The sequence below is a fragment of the Eublepharis macularius genome, chromosome 5 (genome assembly GCF_028583425.1).
Source record: "Eublepharis macularius isolate TG4126 chromosome 5, MPM_Emac_v1.0, whole genome shotgun sequence".
NCBI classification, from domain to species: domain Eukaryota; kingdom Metazoa; phylum Chordata; class Lepidosauria; order Squamata; family Eublepharidae; genus Eublepharis; species Eublepharis macularius.
The window spans coordinates 129,882,532-129,900,850 of record NC_072794.1 but is presented as its reverse complement, the minus strand read 5'-3'; the positions used below and the strand labels follow the sequence as shown (position 1 = coordinate 129,900,850).

General features: G+C 44.4%; 1 protein-coding gene across 7 annotated transcripts in view; it reads left to right on the top strand.

Moving 5' to 3' along the window:
* PPFIA4 (PTPRF interacting protein alpha 4) overlaps positions 1 to 18,319 on the top strand; it is a 194,075-nt gene that overhangs the window by 154,072 nt on the left and 21,684 nt on the right. For all 7 annotated transcript variants that reach the window (XM_054979374.1, XM_054979371.1, XM_054979372.1 and 4 more), the window contains exons 18-24: positions 5,943 to 6,076; positions 7,595 to 7,761; positions 11,095 to 11,188; positions 13,229 to 13,310; positions 14,229 to 14,429; positions 15,642 to 15,704; positions 17,286 to 17,461. In XM_054979374.1, the coding sequence (XP_054835349.1) occupies positions 5,943 to 6,076; positions 7,595 to 7,761; positions 11,095 to 11,188; positions 13,229 to 13,310; positions 14,229 to 14,429; positions 15,642 to 15,704; positions 17,286 to 17,461 (917 nt within the window). The remainder of the gene's footprint in view (positions 1 to 5,942; positions 6,077 to 7,594; positions 7,762 to 11,094; positions 11,189 to 13,228; positions 13,311 to 14,228; positions 14,430 to 15,641; positions 15,705 to 17,285; positions 17,462 to 18,319) is intronic.

Genomic DNA, 18,319 nt, shown 5'->3' with positions numbered 1-18,319 from the left:
GGTGGACCATTCTCAGCTGCAGATAAGGTAGATAAAAGTTTACCTTGTAGTCACATACGCTGCCTTGTGTGTTCTGTGAATGCATCTAGGACACCCTAAGAGCTTTTCTAAACAAGTGCTTTGTTCTGCAGTAAATGTACAGCTGTTGTTCAGTTGTTGCAGAGGGTCCAGAGGTCTTTCTGTAAGACAGCAGCTCTGTTGCAGAGATATCAGGTTTTCACTGCACTCAAACCAAGATACTTTTGTTGCAGAGAGAACTTCAAGTGACATTTGCAGTACTGTGTGAAATGTGATGGTGCAAATATAACATCGTCTCTTGGCTAGTGGCAGTGATATCACTGAACCAGACAACACCACTCTCACCTACCTTGCTGCTTGACTTTTTAAATGTACTTCTTTAAGAAAGTTTAGAGGGTCTTAATCTATGTAGAGCAGGCAGTGGGCTATACAATGCATGCAACATTGTTAACTCAGACATTTTTTTACCTGTGCTCCTCCCATAAATATAAAATGTATTCTGTCCATTTTTGCACACATGGCTGTAAGCTTGGAGATCTAGAATTCTGCACTTAAAATTCAGACTCTGAAATCAGAAGCCTCAAGGTTTTTTAAAAGTAATATATAAGAAATATGTAATCAGTATGCGTATTGCACATATAAAATAGAAGGGTTTGTTTTTTAGTTCAGGGACTGTGGAGATTAAAAGCTGTGTTGGTAAACACATAGACAGGAAAAGATTTATACAGAAGTTCTTCCTCTTGAATGATAACTAGGGGTGTGCAAGGAAAAAACTTTCGGCTTTCTTGTTTCGGGATTACCCGAAACAAGATTCTCTACCGTTAAAGCCGAAAGCCGAAACAAGAATCTCTTTCGGGATTCGGGATTCGGGATTCTTTCGGCATTCTTTCGGCATTCTTTCGGGTTTTTTTTTTGGGAAAATGCCTCCGTCTTTCAGGACGCCTGGAGGAGGCATTTTCCCACCTAATAAGCCCAAAATTGGTGGGGACCTTCCTCTAACCCTTCTCTAACAACCACCCAAGTTTCAGACAGATTGGACTTTGGGGGGCCATGTTATGGCCCCCCAAAGCAGGTCCCCCCATCCTCCCATAAGAAAGCGAAGGAGCAGCATATTGTTAGCATGCTGCTGCTGATCTTTCTTCATTATTTCCTATGGGGAAAAAATGAAGAGGCAGGCTTCCTTTGCCAGGGGTGGCATTTTGCATGCAAAATGCCCCCCTACCCTCAGGGGCCCTTCTCCCACCCCTCCTCCCACCCCCCACCAAGGCTCAGCCTGCTCCCACTTGGGGGGGGCCATTTCATGGCCTCCCCAAGTAGGTGCTCTAATCTCTACCACTGACAGCTGGGGGAGGCTTGTGTTGCCAGGGGTGGCATTTTGCATGCAAAATGCCCCCCAACCCTCTGGGGCCCTTCTCCCACCCCTCCTCCCACCCCCCACCAAGGCTCAGCCTGCTCCCACTTGGGGGGGCATTTCATGGCCTCCCCAAGTAGATGCTCTGCTCTCATCTCTACCACTGACAGCTGGGGGAGGCTTGTGTTGCCAGGGGTGGCATTTTGCATGCAAAATGCCCCCCAGCCCTCTGGGGCCCTTCTCCCACCCTTCCTCCCACCCCCCACCAAGGCTCAGACTGCTCCCACTTGGGGGGGCCATTTCATGGCCTCCCCAAGTAGGTCCTCTCAGCCCCTAAAGTCCACCCCTTACAGCCCCACACAAACCCAATTCCCCCCCAGCTGCCACACACAGACCCAAATCCCCACATTAGCCCCTCACAGACCCAAATCCACCCCCACCTGCCCTACACCCATAACCCCAGGAACAGGCTGGCAAAGGCCAGCCCTCTCCCTTTGTTCCCTATGCTGGGAACTTCTAAACTCTCTTTCCCTGGGCAATTCTGCACAGCCCAGGGGTGCCACAATGGTGGGCACACTTCTGAGTGCCAGCTGGTCCCTGTGAAAGAGCACCTGAACCACAGACACCCTCCCTCAAATTCCCCCACCACCTACAGAGATGGCTGGCCAGCCAGCCCCATTGTTCCCTATGATGGGAACCAACTGCACAACAAAGAATAAAACAAGAACAACACAAAATAAAGTTTTAAAAAAATTATATTCTCCCTTCCAAAGTACAAGTAGGCAAAGCATTATGACACATTACACCAGCAGTCCCCCACACAGAAAAATTAAAACAAAACTCACTTAACATCAGAGAATCACAAAGCATGATTCCTGTCAAAAACACTTTATTTCTTGAACAGCTTTAGGTTACACAGCAGGGGGGAACACCAAAGGGCATGGCAGCACTATCTTACACAAAAATAACACAACTCGCTTCACATTAAAGAATCACCCCAAAAAATTGCTGTCAAAAGCACTTTATTTCTGTAACTGCTTTAGGAAGGCACCACAGAGCAGGAAAGCAGTGTACTACACAAAAATAACACAACTCACTTCACATCAGAGAATCACACAAACACAATTGCTGTCAAAAACGGTGAAGTGGGTTGTATTATTTTTTGCAGTACATTGCTATCATGCCCTGTTGTGCCCTCCTACTGTGTAACCTAAAGCTGTTCAAGAAATAAAGTGTTTTTGCCAGGAATTGTGCTTTGTGATTCTCTGATGTGAAGTGAGTTGTGTTATTTTTGTGTAAGATAGTGCTGCCATGCCCTTTGGTGTTCCCCCCTGCTGTGTAACCTAAAGCTGTTCAAGAAATAAAGTGTTTTTGACAGGAATCATGCTTTGTGATTCTCTGATGTTAAGTGAGTTTTGTTTTAATTTTTCTGTGTGGGGGACTGCTGGTGTAATGTGTCATAATGCTTTGCCTACTTGTACTTTGGAAGGGAGAATATAATTTTTTTAAAACTTTATTTTGTGTTGTTCTTGTTTTATTCTTTGTTGTGCAGTTGGTTCCCATCATAGGGAACAATGGGGCTGGCTGGCCAGCCATCTCTGTAGGTGGTGGGGGAATTTGAGGGAGGGTGTCTGTGGTTCAGGTGCTCTTTCACAGGGACCAGCTGGCACTCAGAAGTGTGCCCACCATTGTGGCACCCCTGGGCTGTGCAGAATTGCCCAGGGAAAGAGAGTTTAGAAGTTCCCAGCATAGGGAACAAAGGGAGAGGGCTGGCCTTTGCCAGCCTGTTCCTGGGGTTATGGGTGTGGGGCAGGTGGGGGTGGATTTGGGTCTGTGAGGGGCTAATGTGGGGATTTGGGTCTGTGTGTGGCAGCTGGGGGGGAATTGGGTTTGTGTGGGGCTGTAAGGGGTGGACTTTAGGGGCTGAGAGGACCTACTTGGGGAGGCCATGAAATGGCCCCCCCAAGTGGGAGCAGTCTGAGCCTTGGTGGGGGGTGGGAGGAAGGGTGGGAGAAGGGCCCCAGAGGGCTGGGGGGCATTTTGCATGCAAAATGCCACCCCTGGCAACACAAGCCTCCCCCAGCTGTCAGTGGTAGAGATGAGAGCAGAGCACCTACTTGGGGAGGCCATGAAATGCCCCCCCAAGTGGGAGCAGGCTGAGCCTTGGTGGGGGGTGGGAGGAGGGGTGGGAGAAGGGCCCCAGAGGGTTGGGGGGCATTTTGCATGCAAAATGCCACCCCTGGCAACACAAGCCTCCCCCAGCTGTCAGTGGTAGAGATTAGAGCACCTACTTGGGGAGGCCATGAAATGGCCCCCCCAAGTGGGAGCAGGCTGAGCCTTGGTGGGGGGTGGGAGGAGGGGTGGGAGAAGGGCCCCTGAGGGCTGGGGGGCATTTTGCATGCAAAATGCCACCCCTGGCAAAGGAAGCCTGCCTCTTCATTTTTTCCCCATAGGAAATAATGAAGAAAGATCAGCAGCAGCATGCTAACAATATGCTGCTCCTTCGCTTTCTTATGGGAGGATGGGGGGACCTGCTTTGGGGGGCCATAACATGGCCCCCCAAAGTCCAATCTGTCTGAAACTTGGGTGGTTGTTAGAGAAGGGTTAGAGGAAGGTCCCCACCAATTTTGGGCTTATTCGGTGGGAAAATGCCTCCTCCAGACGTCCTGGAAGACGGAGGCATTTTCCCATAGAAAAGCCGAAAGAAAGCCGAAAGAATCCCGAAACGTTTCGGCTTTTTTCTTTCGGCTACCCGAAACGTTTCGGCATTCCCCGAAACGTTTCGGCATTCCCCGAAAGAAGCCGAAACACTTTTGTTTCGGCATTCTTTCGGCATTCTGAATGCCGAAACGCACATCCCTAATGATAACCATGAATTATCATCTTTACTAATGGTTCTTCTTCAGCAGAAGAGAAAATTGAAATTTTAAAAAATTCATTTTGAGATTCTTGAACTGCATACAGCCTATGCCTTTTGAAAGAAAAGAGGGATGCCTTCGCAGTCTTTCACTTACAGGGAATGCAGTACATCTCCCTTCCGGTTCATCCTCCATTTCTGTTTTTCCAGTACTCAGACAGGAGTTGCGATGGTGGTTTAAATTCTGGTCTCCTTTTAGCTGGTGTCTGATAGCAGTGGACCTGTCATAGGCACTTGTTTGAATAATCTGAGGGCTAGATACCCAATATAAATACCCGTATGTTTCTCCCTTTGGAACAATCAGTAGCTCTGAAGAAAAACGGCATGGGGAAAACAATTTAACACCCCCCTCCCGCTGTTTTTACCTTTAGAAAAAAAACAGGAGTTCCTTTGGATTCTGCATGAATCGCTGGTTTAGCATTCAAAACCCACTCTCCACAATTCTTAACACAGCTGCAACCCCGCTGCCTAAAGTACTATGCATCATTACACTGCCACAGTTCCTGCATGTTCCCACCTGCTTCTCTGCTTTGTATGTGCCTTCAGCCCCTGTACCTGCCTGTGATGTGCTCAGTACAAATGAGCTTTAATACAATCTCCTACTTAAACTATAGCATTCACTCTCTGAAGTGGCCAAGTCTTCTGGTCTCCATGGAAGCATGTTTTGTGTTATTGACTGGGTGCTTTGGGTGATTTTGCTTGCAGCATCAAATGGTATTGCTTTAAGCAGAATGCTGTATACAGCAGGGGAAGCCAAAACAGTTTGATGTTGAACACCAGTGATTTTTTTAGTAATGCAGAAGTAGAAATCTTAAGAAATGACTAGTAATGAGAATTGTGATATGTTTCCCAGACACTGTAAAAGACAGCACTTTGTCTCAGGCCAGATTCTGAGAGAACAATGCATTATTTCAACATATGTTCCCCTTCTATTTGCCACTTTTCTCCCACTCTGTTTTATGCATGTGCTGTTATTTACGCATGCCCCTTCAAGTGCTTTTACAAAAGAAGGTTCACCAGGGTACGCTATCCTGCCAATGCTTGACTTGTGCAGATTAGTCCTATTTCCCTGGCACAGGCAGGGTATTGCCAGCGCCCTGTCCAGTGAGTGGAGGCCATATTATGTATGGCTAATTCATTGATGGCTATTATAATAGTGAAAAGCTGCTTTAGATCACATAGAACTAGATGAAGAATAGAAATATGCAAAATGCTAATCTACATGATGCCAATACTTCCCTGCCTTCTAAGGTGCTAGATTAGTCAGACTCAAAGAGAAACCCCCTACTCTGTGTGCTGTGTGCTCATACTTTGGCTTGGTCCTTGGGAAGAGAGCATCTGCTCTCCTCATTGCTGCTTGTTGCTGATAGGTCACAACCTGTCTCCTCCTTCCTGCTGTTATTGGGCTCCATTCCCTCTCATTAGGGCTACATCACTCCAAATGACACTGATAATTGTTACTCAGTCATCCAGGCCTTTGGATTAGGGCATACAGTGATCAGCAGCCCCCGTGACATTCTGAATGCATGTGGCCCTGTTCCACCTTCTCCTTTAATTGAACTGGCAGGTGAGCTATGTCTCTGGTGAGTCTGCTAGAGATGGGAGGGGAGGTATTTGGGCAGGAATCTGCACTCTGACCTTGCCCTATCTGTTCAGTCACCAGCAGGTCGGGATGAGAGTCGAGAAGATAAAACCACCATAAAATGTGAGACTTCTCCTCCTTCCTCACCCAGGACCCTCCGGCTGGAGAAGCTTGGACACCCTGCATTGAGTCAGGAAGAAGGCAAGAGGTACAGGGTCTGGCATGGGAGATGAAATGGAAATGTACCTACTCTGGGGCCAGGTATAAACTACACTACTGAACAGAACAGAAAAGAAAGATATTCCTATATCTTTTCCAGTTGAAAGGAGGAAGTGACATATGAGAATCAGAATCAAGTACATAGTTGACAAACATCTACAAATGTTTTCTGCTGAATTTTGCCTTGCTCTTTGAGGACTGGGAGAAGAACTGGTACCAAGAAGTTGAATGCTCTTTATTTATGCAACCAGCTGAACCCTGTCAATTACTCAATGCAGTCATTAGAACATGCAGCTTATGATGTAAGCTGACTATGCACTAAATAAGATTCTGTAGATGACTGAAAACTTCCCAAGCGCACGCATGTTTGATGCAAGCTCCGTGGCTTGAAATGTCTACCAAATATGTACAGAACTATGGCCATACATGGTAGCTGAGTGGATATGCAAGTGGTGGCTGCTGTTCAGCATTATTTACCTACATTCATTCATGGCCCTACCCTGATTTTGTGTCCCTCAGCTGCTAGGCATACAAATATGTCTGAGATGAGTGCAGGAATTTTCTGTAATGATTGCTGATGACACTGAGACAGTCTCTAGAGTGGGGATATCCCTCTATGTAGTTCCTAAAACAGCATTTCCCCCATGCAGTTCTTAAAGGGAAAGGGCAATTAGGGGCTTTCCTCAGTGTGAAAGGTTGCAGGTTCTCCACTGTCTTTTGCCTTACCCTTCCTTTAAACTTTCCAACAGCACTTCTCCTACCCAGAGAGCAAAACAGTTTAAGAAAAGGAAGGCTAGCAGAGGTGTCTCATTGCTATCTAAGATTCTGTACACAAATATTCAGTAAATGGACATCTTGAGGTTTCTTTCTGGGTTCTAATGATAGCCTCTGAATCTGAAGAGATGGCAGAGCCTTTTGCATTCTTCAAGTAGAACATGCCCCAGTTACTTGGCGCAACATTGAGGTTGGCTGCTGCCCTCCTACCCCCAAAGATCTGAGTGGATAGTGCAGACCAAGAAATGTGATGCATGTTTTGGTAAAAAGAAGAAATAGGACTAATTCTGTGAAGGGAAATCTCACTTCACCGTGTTCTTCATTGTTAATTGATATAAGTCCCTATAATGGATATAAGTCCCTTCCACGTGTCCCTGTGCACCAGCTTGTCTTCAGGCAGTCATCTGCTGGCAATCCCACCTCAGGGTGGCATCGACCAGAACTCCATAGTGGCCATTTCTATTGTGGCCCTTGCTCTGTGGAATGAGCTTCCTGAAAAGGTGAGGGAAGCACCCACCTTGGAGATCTTTAGGAGGCACCGCAAGGCCTGTCTGTTTGCCATGGATTCTGATGGGGTTTGTTTGACAGGCATCTTTGGGGGGTGAGTTATTTTGATTTTAACTGTAAATGTTTTTAATCTGTTTTTATAAGCTGCCTTGAACCACAAGGAAAGGTGGGGTAAAAATATTTCAAGCAAATACATCTTAATCTTTTGCTCTTTCCTTCACATTAGCTCTTTGGAGGACCAGGCCAGTAACCCCAGCAGCAGTAACAGCAGCCAAGACTCTCTGCACAAAGGCTCCAAGAGAAAAGGCATCAAATCTTCTATTGGACGTTTGTTTGGAAAGAAAGAGAAAGGCCGCTTGATTCACATGAGCAGAGACGGTGCTACTGGCCAAGGTCTTTAACTTTCTTTCATCCTCAAAAAAGGAAGGTTATCCTCCCACATCTCTGGGCAGGTGACCTCTTTGGATAGAGAGTTATTACTGAACATCCTTAGTAGAATGGAAGAATAGTTAGGGACCCCAGCTGGCCTGTTAAATCTGTTTCCCTCAATTTGTGAAATAATCATCTTCCCCCTTCCTACTCCAGAGGGGTAGCCATGTTAGAAACTGCTGCAGCCAAAAGTAACAGTCTTATGGCACCTTGGAGGCTAACAAATTTAGTGTGGCGGATTTCATTTTGTCAGTTGCATGAAGTAACACTGATGAAGTGAGCTCTGACTCAGAAGCTAATGCCACAATAAGTTGATTAGTCTTTCAGGTGCCTCAAAACCCTTTCCTACTATGGCTGAACACTTACAGAGTAGCCAAATTGGAAGTGTTTGATAAATAAAAAGGAAGGCACATATGGAGAGGAGACAAGGTTTGGAAATTAGTGAAGATTGTGGAAAGGGATGTTCAGCACAGAATAGCTGTGTTGGTTCACAGAAGGCGTTAAACCCAGACAATGCAGTCCTGCAGACATTTGGACTGCTCGGGTCCCTTAAAATCAGCATGCAGCTAAAGTAAATCTTGAAAAAGTATTTAATAAAGGAGAGGGGCAGTGAATGAAGATGAACTGCGATAATAAAAGTTTTCAAGTCTGGCATAAAAGAAAGCACAATGACAGAGACAGGAGACCTAGCCAGAGGATAAATAACAGCTTTCCATATTTATGCAGTCATTTATTTAGTACTAAAATGGAAATGTCGGAAGTGGAAAATAGGTCACTTTTCTTGCACTAATACTATGAATCTACTGGAAGCAGTCAGATGAGTATCCAATACATGTCACACCCCATTTTTTTATCTTCCTGCCCAAGAGGGGCTGGTGGCAAATACATTTGTGGGAAGCAGACTTGAGCAAGAGAGAGCAGATAGAATGAAAAGTTTTGAAAGTAAGGACTAGGAAATTGAAGGTGTACAAAGGGAGCAAATACTGAAATTGAATAATGCTGTGGTCATAGCAATAGAGTAGAAAGAAGAGTTTAGCAGAGACCTTTGAATTGTTTGTGGAAGACAGTGCCTATAAGAGAAAAAACCACTGAGAAGATGCTCCAGTGAGTATGAGTTTTTCTCCCTTCTGTGTAGAGTAGCTGTCTCATTCAGAATGGCAGCCATATCATAACATCCTATCAAAGTGATCGGTCTGAAAATGAGCACGTTCAATAATAGGCTGAATAGTAATGCAATGGAAAAAGCAAAAAATGTAGGAAGACAAAAGTAGAAGAAATTAAAAGGTTTGAGGAGGAAGGGAAGTTGGGAAGGAAGTGTGGGTAAAGTGAGATCAGTGAAAAGGTAGTAGTTAAGACACTTGATGAAATAGAGTGTTGTGTAGTTCCACATATAGGATTTAGAAATAATATTGTAATGTGTACAGTGTTTAAAACTAAGAGGCTATATTCATATTTTTAGGAATGCACAGTGCTGTAGTACTCTTTTAAAAGAAAATTGCTTGTTGCGTATTCTCCTGAAATCTCATTGATCATTTCCTGAAGCATCATTGAGCTCTGGGGTTTTTCCTGGGGCACTAAAGGAAGCTGTAGTGAGGTCTCTTTTGAAAAAAAACATCTTTGGACCCCACTGACCCGTCCAGTTACTGCCCGGTATTGAACCTCCCATTCTTGGGAAAGGTGATTGAGCAGGCGGTGAGGGACCATCTACAGGTGTTCCTGGAAGAGACCTCTGTCCTGGACCCATACCAGTCCAGGTTCCATTCGAGTCATGGGGCGGAGACAGTATTGGTTGCCCTCACGGACAATCTCCGTAGGCACCTGGATCGGTGCAGGTTGGCGCTGCTCATCTTGTTAGACCTTTCAGCAGCGTTTGACACGGTCGACCATGAGTTGTTGGCCCACCGCCTTGCTGATATGGGGATTCATGGGACAGCCTTGCAGTGGCTTGTCTCTTTTCTCCGCAGTTGGGGACAGAGGGTGGCGCTGGGGGAGAGACTGTCTGCACGCCAACCTTTGGAGTGCGGCATCCCACAGGGGGCAATACTCTCTCCCCTGTTGTTCAGTCTTTATTTGCACCCCCTTGCCCAGTTGGTGTGGAGTTTCGGACTGGGTTGTCATCAATATGCAGATGATACCCAGTTGTATCTGTTGATGGGAGGCCGACCTGATTCTGCCCCTGACACCCTGTTGAGAGCCCTGGAGGCCATGTCTGGGTGGGTAGAACAGAGCAGGCTGAAATTGAATCCCGCAAAGATGGAGGTCCTGTACTTGGGCCGTGGACTGTCGGAGGCAGGGATCCTTCTCCTGACCTTTGGGGGGGGCACCACTTGTGCCCATACCATCTGTTAGGAGTTTGGGCGTGCTTCTGGATTCCTCCTTCTCTATGGAGGGCCAGATTGTGGCTGTGGCTCGGGTGGCCTTTTTCCACCTTTGGCAGGCCCGACAACTGGCACCCTACCTCTTGGCCCAGGACCTAACAACAGTGATCCATGCAACGGTCACCTGCAGGTGAGACTACTGTAACTTGTTCTACTCAGGGCTGTCCTTGGGCTTGATCCGGAGACTTCAACAGGTCCAGAATGCTGCTGCGCATGTCCTAACTGGAGCTTCGTGTAGGACACACATTATGCCTATCTTGCAGCAGCTTCACTGGCTCCCAGTAGAATTCCGGATCCGGTTCAAGGTGTTGGTTTTGACCTCCGGTAGAGGTGTTGGCCTCTACCAGGGCCAGGGCCTTTTCGGTCCTGGCCCCAACCTGGTGGAACTCTCTGTCTGAGGACACTTGGGCCCGCCAGGATTTTCTATCATTTAGGTGGGCTTGTAAGACAGAGATGTTCCGCAAGGCATATGGTGGAGGCTAATTTTAGTCCATCATTGCTGAGCCTTCCACCAGTCTCCTTCTACAAGGGGTATGAAGAGTCCACTCACGCTGGTTGCCCCAAAAGGGGTACAGTATTTTATCTGTTTTTATGATTGATTTTACATTGTATTTTAATCAGTGTTGTACCTCGCCCTGAGCCCGCTTGTGGGGAGGGCGGGTAAAAAAAAAAGATCTTCAGCACTACTCCAGCACATTATAGTAGGCTAAGAAGGCTTTGTATACCACTGTCATGTGTAAATACAGATCATCAGACTACTGAGCATGACTAAATTCTTGATATCAAGCGGAATGCAACAACTAAAAATGTGATAACAAAGTAAACAAAGATTTGCTTCATTTGACTTTCCCTTTGTAATTCTATTTTTATAGGTCATCAAAATCCTCTAGTCTAATCTTCTGTCCTTTATATTTCTCAGTTATGCTGACAGATTCAGAGATCAACTTTCAGGATACTCTTGGTCTTGGCAAGCTGGGAGCTCAAGCAGAGAAAGACCGACGGCTAAAAAAAAAGTGAGTGTGCTGGTTCAGTATTCCTTTCAAAAATGTTTTTCAAATATCCTACCCTCAGGGAATCTACACTGATTTGGATGCTGAAGAATCTTTATGCTTTAGCCCTGTGCCATTGCAGAAGATTCTGGGATGCTTTCTAGAATGAAGTCTCAGTTCAGGTGGGATGCTCTTGGAGGACTATTATTCGATATGTGTCCATATGTTCCTTGTAGATAGATTGCAGGGGAGTCTTGTTTAACATCTTATTGGCAGAGTGTCTGCTATTAATCTTATCAAGGAATCTCTGTTAAGTTTCTGAGGAGCCACAGGATTTCTTTGAGACCACTGATGTATACACCAGAGGAGAAGAGAGAAAGGAATGTCAAAAGCTTCATAATCTATGCCTTTTCAGTAACTTGCTGTCCCCACAGCAGAACTAGAATGGTTAGAAAAATTTCTTGATGATAGCTAGAGATAAGCTTATCTGTCCAGATCTTTATGTGTGTCTCTGGGGACTTTCCCAATATTACAGAACCTGGATTCTAGTGATGGAGGCCAAAATCTGTTGTGCAAAGGCTTCCCATCTGACTCTTAGCATAGTCCCTGATTTTTGTGTACATGTACACAACGATTATAGACCTCAATCAAGTTAAGACATAGGCATAACTGCATTTTCCCAGAGTAAACAGCAACAGAGGTTGCCCCTTCTTCCTTGCGCATCTTAGCTGCTCACTGTCATGTACAAGCCAAGATGCAAATGGTAGTGAACAATTGTGGTGTCTAAAGACTTTGCCTCTGCTGTTGTTTGCATAGGGAAGAGGGAGCTGAAGAGCCCATTGCCTGCATCTTACTTGGTATGGTAGTAAGTTGGGGAAACCCATTTCTCAGTTCAAAATATGGCCCTGGTTAAAAGTAGGTGCTGACCAGGACTTGTTCTCATTCACTGGACAGGGGAATACCTTACTGTAGGGCAAATATCTGCATTGTTCTTCAAAACTTTGTTCTCCCTAAATATAACATTGTGAGAGCTCCAGTATTAACTATGAACTAGAGATTATGCACAACTAGCAAGCAAAGGTCTGTAGACCAAAGCTAATTATGATGGGTGATTGATGATTAGATCTAGATCTCCCACATTTATTTATTTATTTATTTATTTATTTTTATTTGAATTAAAAGCAGCCTGGGGGCCCAAGTTAGCCAGGGATGTTGCACTAAAATACACCCCCAACATTTTTTTTCTCATAAGGAATAACGGCCAGTTAAATCCAGGATTCTCTGACCCAGATTTCAGGGATACCAGATTTTTTTGGTATCCCTGAAACCCGGATCCAGATCACCCTAGTATATTGTCCCTTCCTCTCATCATTTTCACAATCAAAATAACCATCCTTAAACTGTGTTTGCCCCATAGAGGAAAGCAACCCTTCCAAACCTAACCATGACTTTTAAATTTTTTTTTATTAAAAAGGCTTTACAAAATTTGATCATCAGATTACAGAACATGTAAAGATTATGAAAGCAGGAAAAGGGCATGGCAAACAATTCAGAAAGGTGGGTTTCTAACATGACTTATTTTAATTAAAATATATACAGGCAGGATATCTCCCACTCTCTCTTTTTGTTTGACCTACTAGTAGAGTATTCAGTACCTGCAAATAAGTAATATATATTTGAGAACTTTTTCAATTGTGGAGTAAACGGTTACCCCATCAATGTATCTGTAAAGATGGCCAAGAATTGTAATGACTCACTTACAGCTTGCATTGTGGAATTCACTGGCAATGGGCAGAGTGATAGACTTTAAAAGAGGATTGGTCAAATTCATGGAGGATAGGTCTATCAATAGCTACTAGCCACAGTAAACCTTCACATCTAGAGGCAGCGAACCTCTGAATACCAGTTCTAGGAGGCAACATCAGGGAAAGGCCTTAGCCTCTCTGCCAGGTTTGTTGGCCCTCCAGGGCAACTGATTTACAAGTGTATGAAACAGGATGCTTGACTGGATGGACCACTAGACTGATCCAGCAGAGCTCTTCTCATGTTGTTTTCTTCTTCTAGACATGAGCTTTTGGAAGATGCTAGAAGAAAGGGCATTCCCTTTGCTCAGTGGGATGGCCCAACTGTAGTGTCTTGGCTGGAGGTAAGGGTACTTCAAGAATTACAGATTGTTCAGTTCTAGAGCTGAGACAAAATAGAAAAACTTTTCATCCTCTCTGAAAAACGTCCAAGCTTGGTGCTGGGTGGGGGGGTAGGGGACAGAGCACTACATTTCATTTCATTTAACACATTTCTATGCATCTTAACACCCATATTCCGAACATGAAAACGGCGTTTAAAATATATACAATATTTAAAACAAATCAAACAAAACACGTAAGTACATATAAACTCACAAATAGGGAAGAGGGCTAATAAGAGATAGTGAGGGAACACCAAAACAAACAAAGGAGTCTTCATCCACCAGCTGAAGACAGTGATAGAGGGAAACAGACTAAGCTTCCTGGGGAGGGGGTTCCAAAATTTTGGAGCAACAGCCAAGAAGGCTCTTCCTTGGGTCGCCTCTACAAATGAGATAAAAGTGTTCACTGGCGTCAGAAAGCATTAGCTTTATTCTAAATTAGCCTTTGAGATGTCACACAGCTAAATCTCATTTGCTCTGTGGTGTTGTGACATCACATTGACTATGAAATCCTCAGTTGATTAGACAAATGGAACAGACTGCAAACAATAATGAAGAAAATGAATAAGGGAGAGGGTGTTAGATATTTTGGCCGCCTTGGGACAAAAATATGCACACAGAGACATTGAGTACAGTCCCCTTCATATCTGAGTTACATTTTAATCTGTTGCAAATGTTCCATCCTTTATAAGAATTTTCTTCAAATGGAGTATAAAACATATTAATGAGAAAAATGTTCTCGTTAATTACCCTCATTTCTTCTTAGTAAACATTATCTGTGCCCAATGTAATAAAAACTTGGAGAGAACATTAAATGATTTGATGTACATCCCTGAACTAATGGAGGGGTGTACCCATCTGTGGTTTTCTGTGTTGCAGCTTTGGGTGGGCATGCCTGCCTGGTATGTTGCAGCATGTAGAGCCAATGTGAAGAGTGGTGCCATCATGTCTGCTTTGTCAGATACAGAGATACAGAGAGAGATTGGCATTAGTAATGCCCTTCACCGGTTAAAGCTGCGTTTGGCCATTCAAGAAATGGTGTCACTTACAAGCCCTTCAGCTCCTCCCACCTCAAGAACAGTAAGTACTGTGTGTTGTATTCCTGAGATTCACAGAGGGGCTTTTCCTTCCTTCCTTATTGCTAGGCTAGTGTTAATAATTTCCCTTCCCATGTAAAGAGCTAAAACTCAAATCCCAGACCCTTTCAGCAAGACAAAAAAGCACAGCTTGGCAGCTAGCATTGAACATTCTGGTGAAGACTCATTTCCCCTATCTCCTCAAAGAGGGCGTCATAAGTCCTGTGTTTCAGGCAAGGCTCTTAAAATATCTTCAAGAAAAGTAGTCTTTTCCTCAGTAGGAATGTTTTAAAATATCCTTTGCTCAATTGTTGTGGAAGCACATGATCAAGATAGACTTATAAAATGGCCCTAGGGTGCTGAGCCCTTCCCTCACCACTGTAGGAGGGAATAGCTACTTCAAAAGAGGCTTCTAAACAGTGCTGGCTGGTAGCAGTGCCAGTGTGTCAGGGTCTTTCCCATGATCAGTAAAAGTCCAGGGCACCTGCTTTGTTGGCTTTATGTGAAGAGGGCTTGGCTCTCCCCAAAACTCACATGTTTGCTTTGAGTATCTGAAGAAGGGAACTTTGACTCTTGAAAGATTATACCCTGAAAATATTGTCTCTGAGATCCCACTGGACTCAAATTCTGTCGTCTTACAGATGAACGTGGCTACCTATCTGAAACTATGCTTGCTTTGGCCCCCAGCTTGATGTGTGTGGGTTATCAACAAGCAGAAATATATGTATTCAGATCTCTGATTTCCCCTAATTGATCTAAAGGAAAAGAGAGTAGGTCAGGACAAGGTGGGAAAGTAGGGCAGGGAGAGGGGCTGGCCAGTAATGAGAAGAGCTGAAGGGACATCGGCCCGACTAAGCTCTAGACAAGCAAGAAGCTGAGGAAACAACAGCAGAGGCTGCACTTGCTGCAAACATGAAGTTCTATAAGAGGCTTCCATGATCTCTGTTCCTTTGGAACTGAACCAAAGGCAATCCCTGCCTACCACTAGGGAGAAAAGTGGTCTTACTATTCAAACATCTCAGAATTTATTATCCTGTGGCTCTTTGTCTTGAGGATAAACTAAAAATGACTTTTCATAGCACCTTTGTCATGACAGCCACTGAAAACTGTCCATCTACAAATCAACACGTGCCTAACTTAGGATGGCTGTCAAGTTAAAACAGTTGAGTGACAAGTTCCTTCTTTACCTGTTCACCTGTCTGATCTTTCTCCTTAGTCATCTGGAAATGTCTGGGTCACACATGAGGAGATGGAAACGATGGCAACTTCAACCAAAACGGTAAGTCTCCTCTGGATGGTCCTGTGTGCTTCGATGTCTGAGATCCCATCCAGTTCATCCTTAGCAAACTTTGAGTAGCATGTTGGACACATGAACACATGAAACTGCCTTATACTGAATCAGACCACTGGTTCATCAAAGTCAGTGTCATCTACACGGACTGGTAGAGGCTTTCCGCAGGCTCAGGTAGAGGTCTTTCACATCACTTGCAACCTAATCCTTTTCACTGAAGATGCTTGGAATTGAAGCTAGGACCTTCTGTATGCTAAGCAGATGTTCTACCACTGAGCTACAGCCCCTCTCCCGTTCCCAGCATAATATATAGCTACTGGCAATTAGCCCAAGATCACTTGTAGGAAGGAACGCCATACTCCCACGGCTCAATCCTTTTGGGATAGGAGCTGCTGCTCTTTCATAAACTCAGCACCTGCTGTGTGTTTTGAACATACCCACCTGCCTGAGCCACAGAGCATGGAATGGAGTCATGTGTGGCTAGGGTTGCCAACTACCATGAAGAAAAATGTCCGGTCCCTTTTAATAGAGGCTTAATGTATGGAAATGGACAGGTGAAGCTTTTTTCATAGCATGGAGGTAAATAACATTGTCTGGTAAATTACATCCCATTAAGCCTCTCTTAAAGGGACAGGTCATTTTTCTCCAGGCCAGTTAATAAACCTGTGTAGCTAGGGCAGATCCAAATTGCTTGTTAGCCTCTGGAGGGCTGAAATTCTGACCATAGTGTGATCTTCCACAGTTTGATTTGGTAAAGATTGGGAGCCTCAAATGGAAGCATTCCCATGCCTGTGGTATTATGTGCAGCCTCGGTGAAAATATCCTGATGATTCTGTTGTGTTGTCTCTATTTGGTCACAAATGTTGGTCCTCTTCTTGTGTATTTTCAGTCCATGTATGGTAGTGGTAACTGACTTTGCCTATTGTTTTGTTGACATGCTACACTGTTACATTTAGGACACTGAGGAGGGCAGTTGGGCACAGGTGAGACTCTTGCATTATGTTGTGTTGTGTTCATTGTATTTGGGAGCATGAAGTTACGTGATCAGGCAGAATCCAGCAAGCCTGCAGTGACACTTTGAAACTTATATTACTTTGCTTTTCTGAATTCTTATTTCCTAAGTTAGTCTGCAAACATGCATCACTGAAAGATCTAGGAAGACAGATTTTAACATTTCCTAAACCATCTTACCTTACTCGTCCTTTTGGTGCCTTATATCAGAAATGAGCTTCTATGAAAACTTTTCACAAGCCCCCTTGTTACAGTATGCATAATATTGAGGGAATGATTGCTAGTTATATAGCATATATTCATACTCTTGTAAAGTGCTTTCTAAACTATAACTTACATCCTGTGATTGTTGACTTCACTGGGGCTACCCCAGTGTAAATGGTCAACGAACAGCCTCTTCAAAATAGTGGAGCAAGAATCAGTAGTACTAGTATTAGGGGCTTTTCAAATGCAAGGTATAGAGTTATCAGACCTATGTCTATATGCTTGAAATTTCACCCTGGAAGGTGGCACTTGGTCACTTGGAGCATGCACTCACATTTTTCTTTATTTTCACAGACACTAGCTTATGGAGACATGAACCATGAGTGGATAGGGAATGAATGGCTTCCCAGTTTGGGCCTCCCTCAGTATCGTAGCTATTTCATGGAGTGTCTTGTAGATGCAAGAATGTTAGATCATCTGACCAAGAAAGATCTCCGAGTGCACCTGAAGATGGTGGACAGTTTTCATCGGTAAGAAAGTTCTTTAGACATATATGTTGTTTTGTTGCAGTCAATTTAGAGCTGATTCCTGTTTCTATTTTTTGAGGTTCTGTGGAGTCTTGAGTATATTTAAATTCCTTTAGACCACTAAAAATAATTTCCTTCTTTTTTAAAATGAAGTACTCTGATGTGAGACACAATGCAGGCTATTAGAAGTTGAGAGTCATCTGCATAGTCTCTCATTCGTACTAAAAATTCCAGAAGATGGTATACCAGGTTATATGAACCAGGTCCTCCCAACCTCTTAACTCTGGGTGTTGATAACAGCCACCCCAGCAATCAGGCAGGAGGAAAGTACCTGCCCATTTAATTTACAAGACTCTTCAGTCACTGGGTTCGTTCTGAGGTGCATCCATGTTTAAGCTATGGATTCCAGACACAGTTTTAAATAAAACTGTTTATTGACTTAAGGAGTGTTGCAAAGCATGAAGCACCCAAACATAGGCAACATGAATAAAACAAATAAATCTTACTGTTGCTAGCTAAAAATCTACCTTACTAAAACATACAGAGCTAGCTACCTAACTTCTCTGGCTGGAATCTTCAGTTGTTTCTCATGCGCTTATAGAATGTGAGGCCTCTCTCATGCCACATGGCATGAGGCAGCTGAGATGGAGAGGCAGCATGGAGCTTCCAATTTCTCTCTCGCATCGTGGTATGGCGTAGAATGGAATGGAATAGAATAGAAGGGACCCGGGTGAACTGAGGAGCCATATTTTCAGGCCTCAGCCCATTATGCCACAACTCAAGAGTCAATCAGGGCAAAGCCATTAATTGGCATTTCAGCTGTATGGGAAAACTGGGGAGTGTAGATAGAGCTGTGTGAGA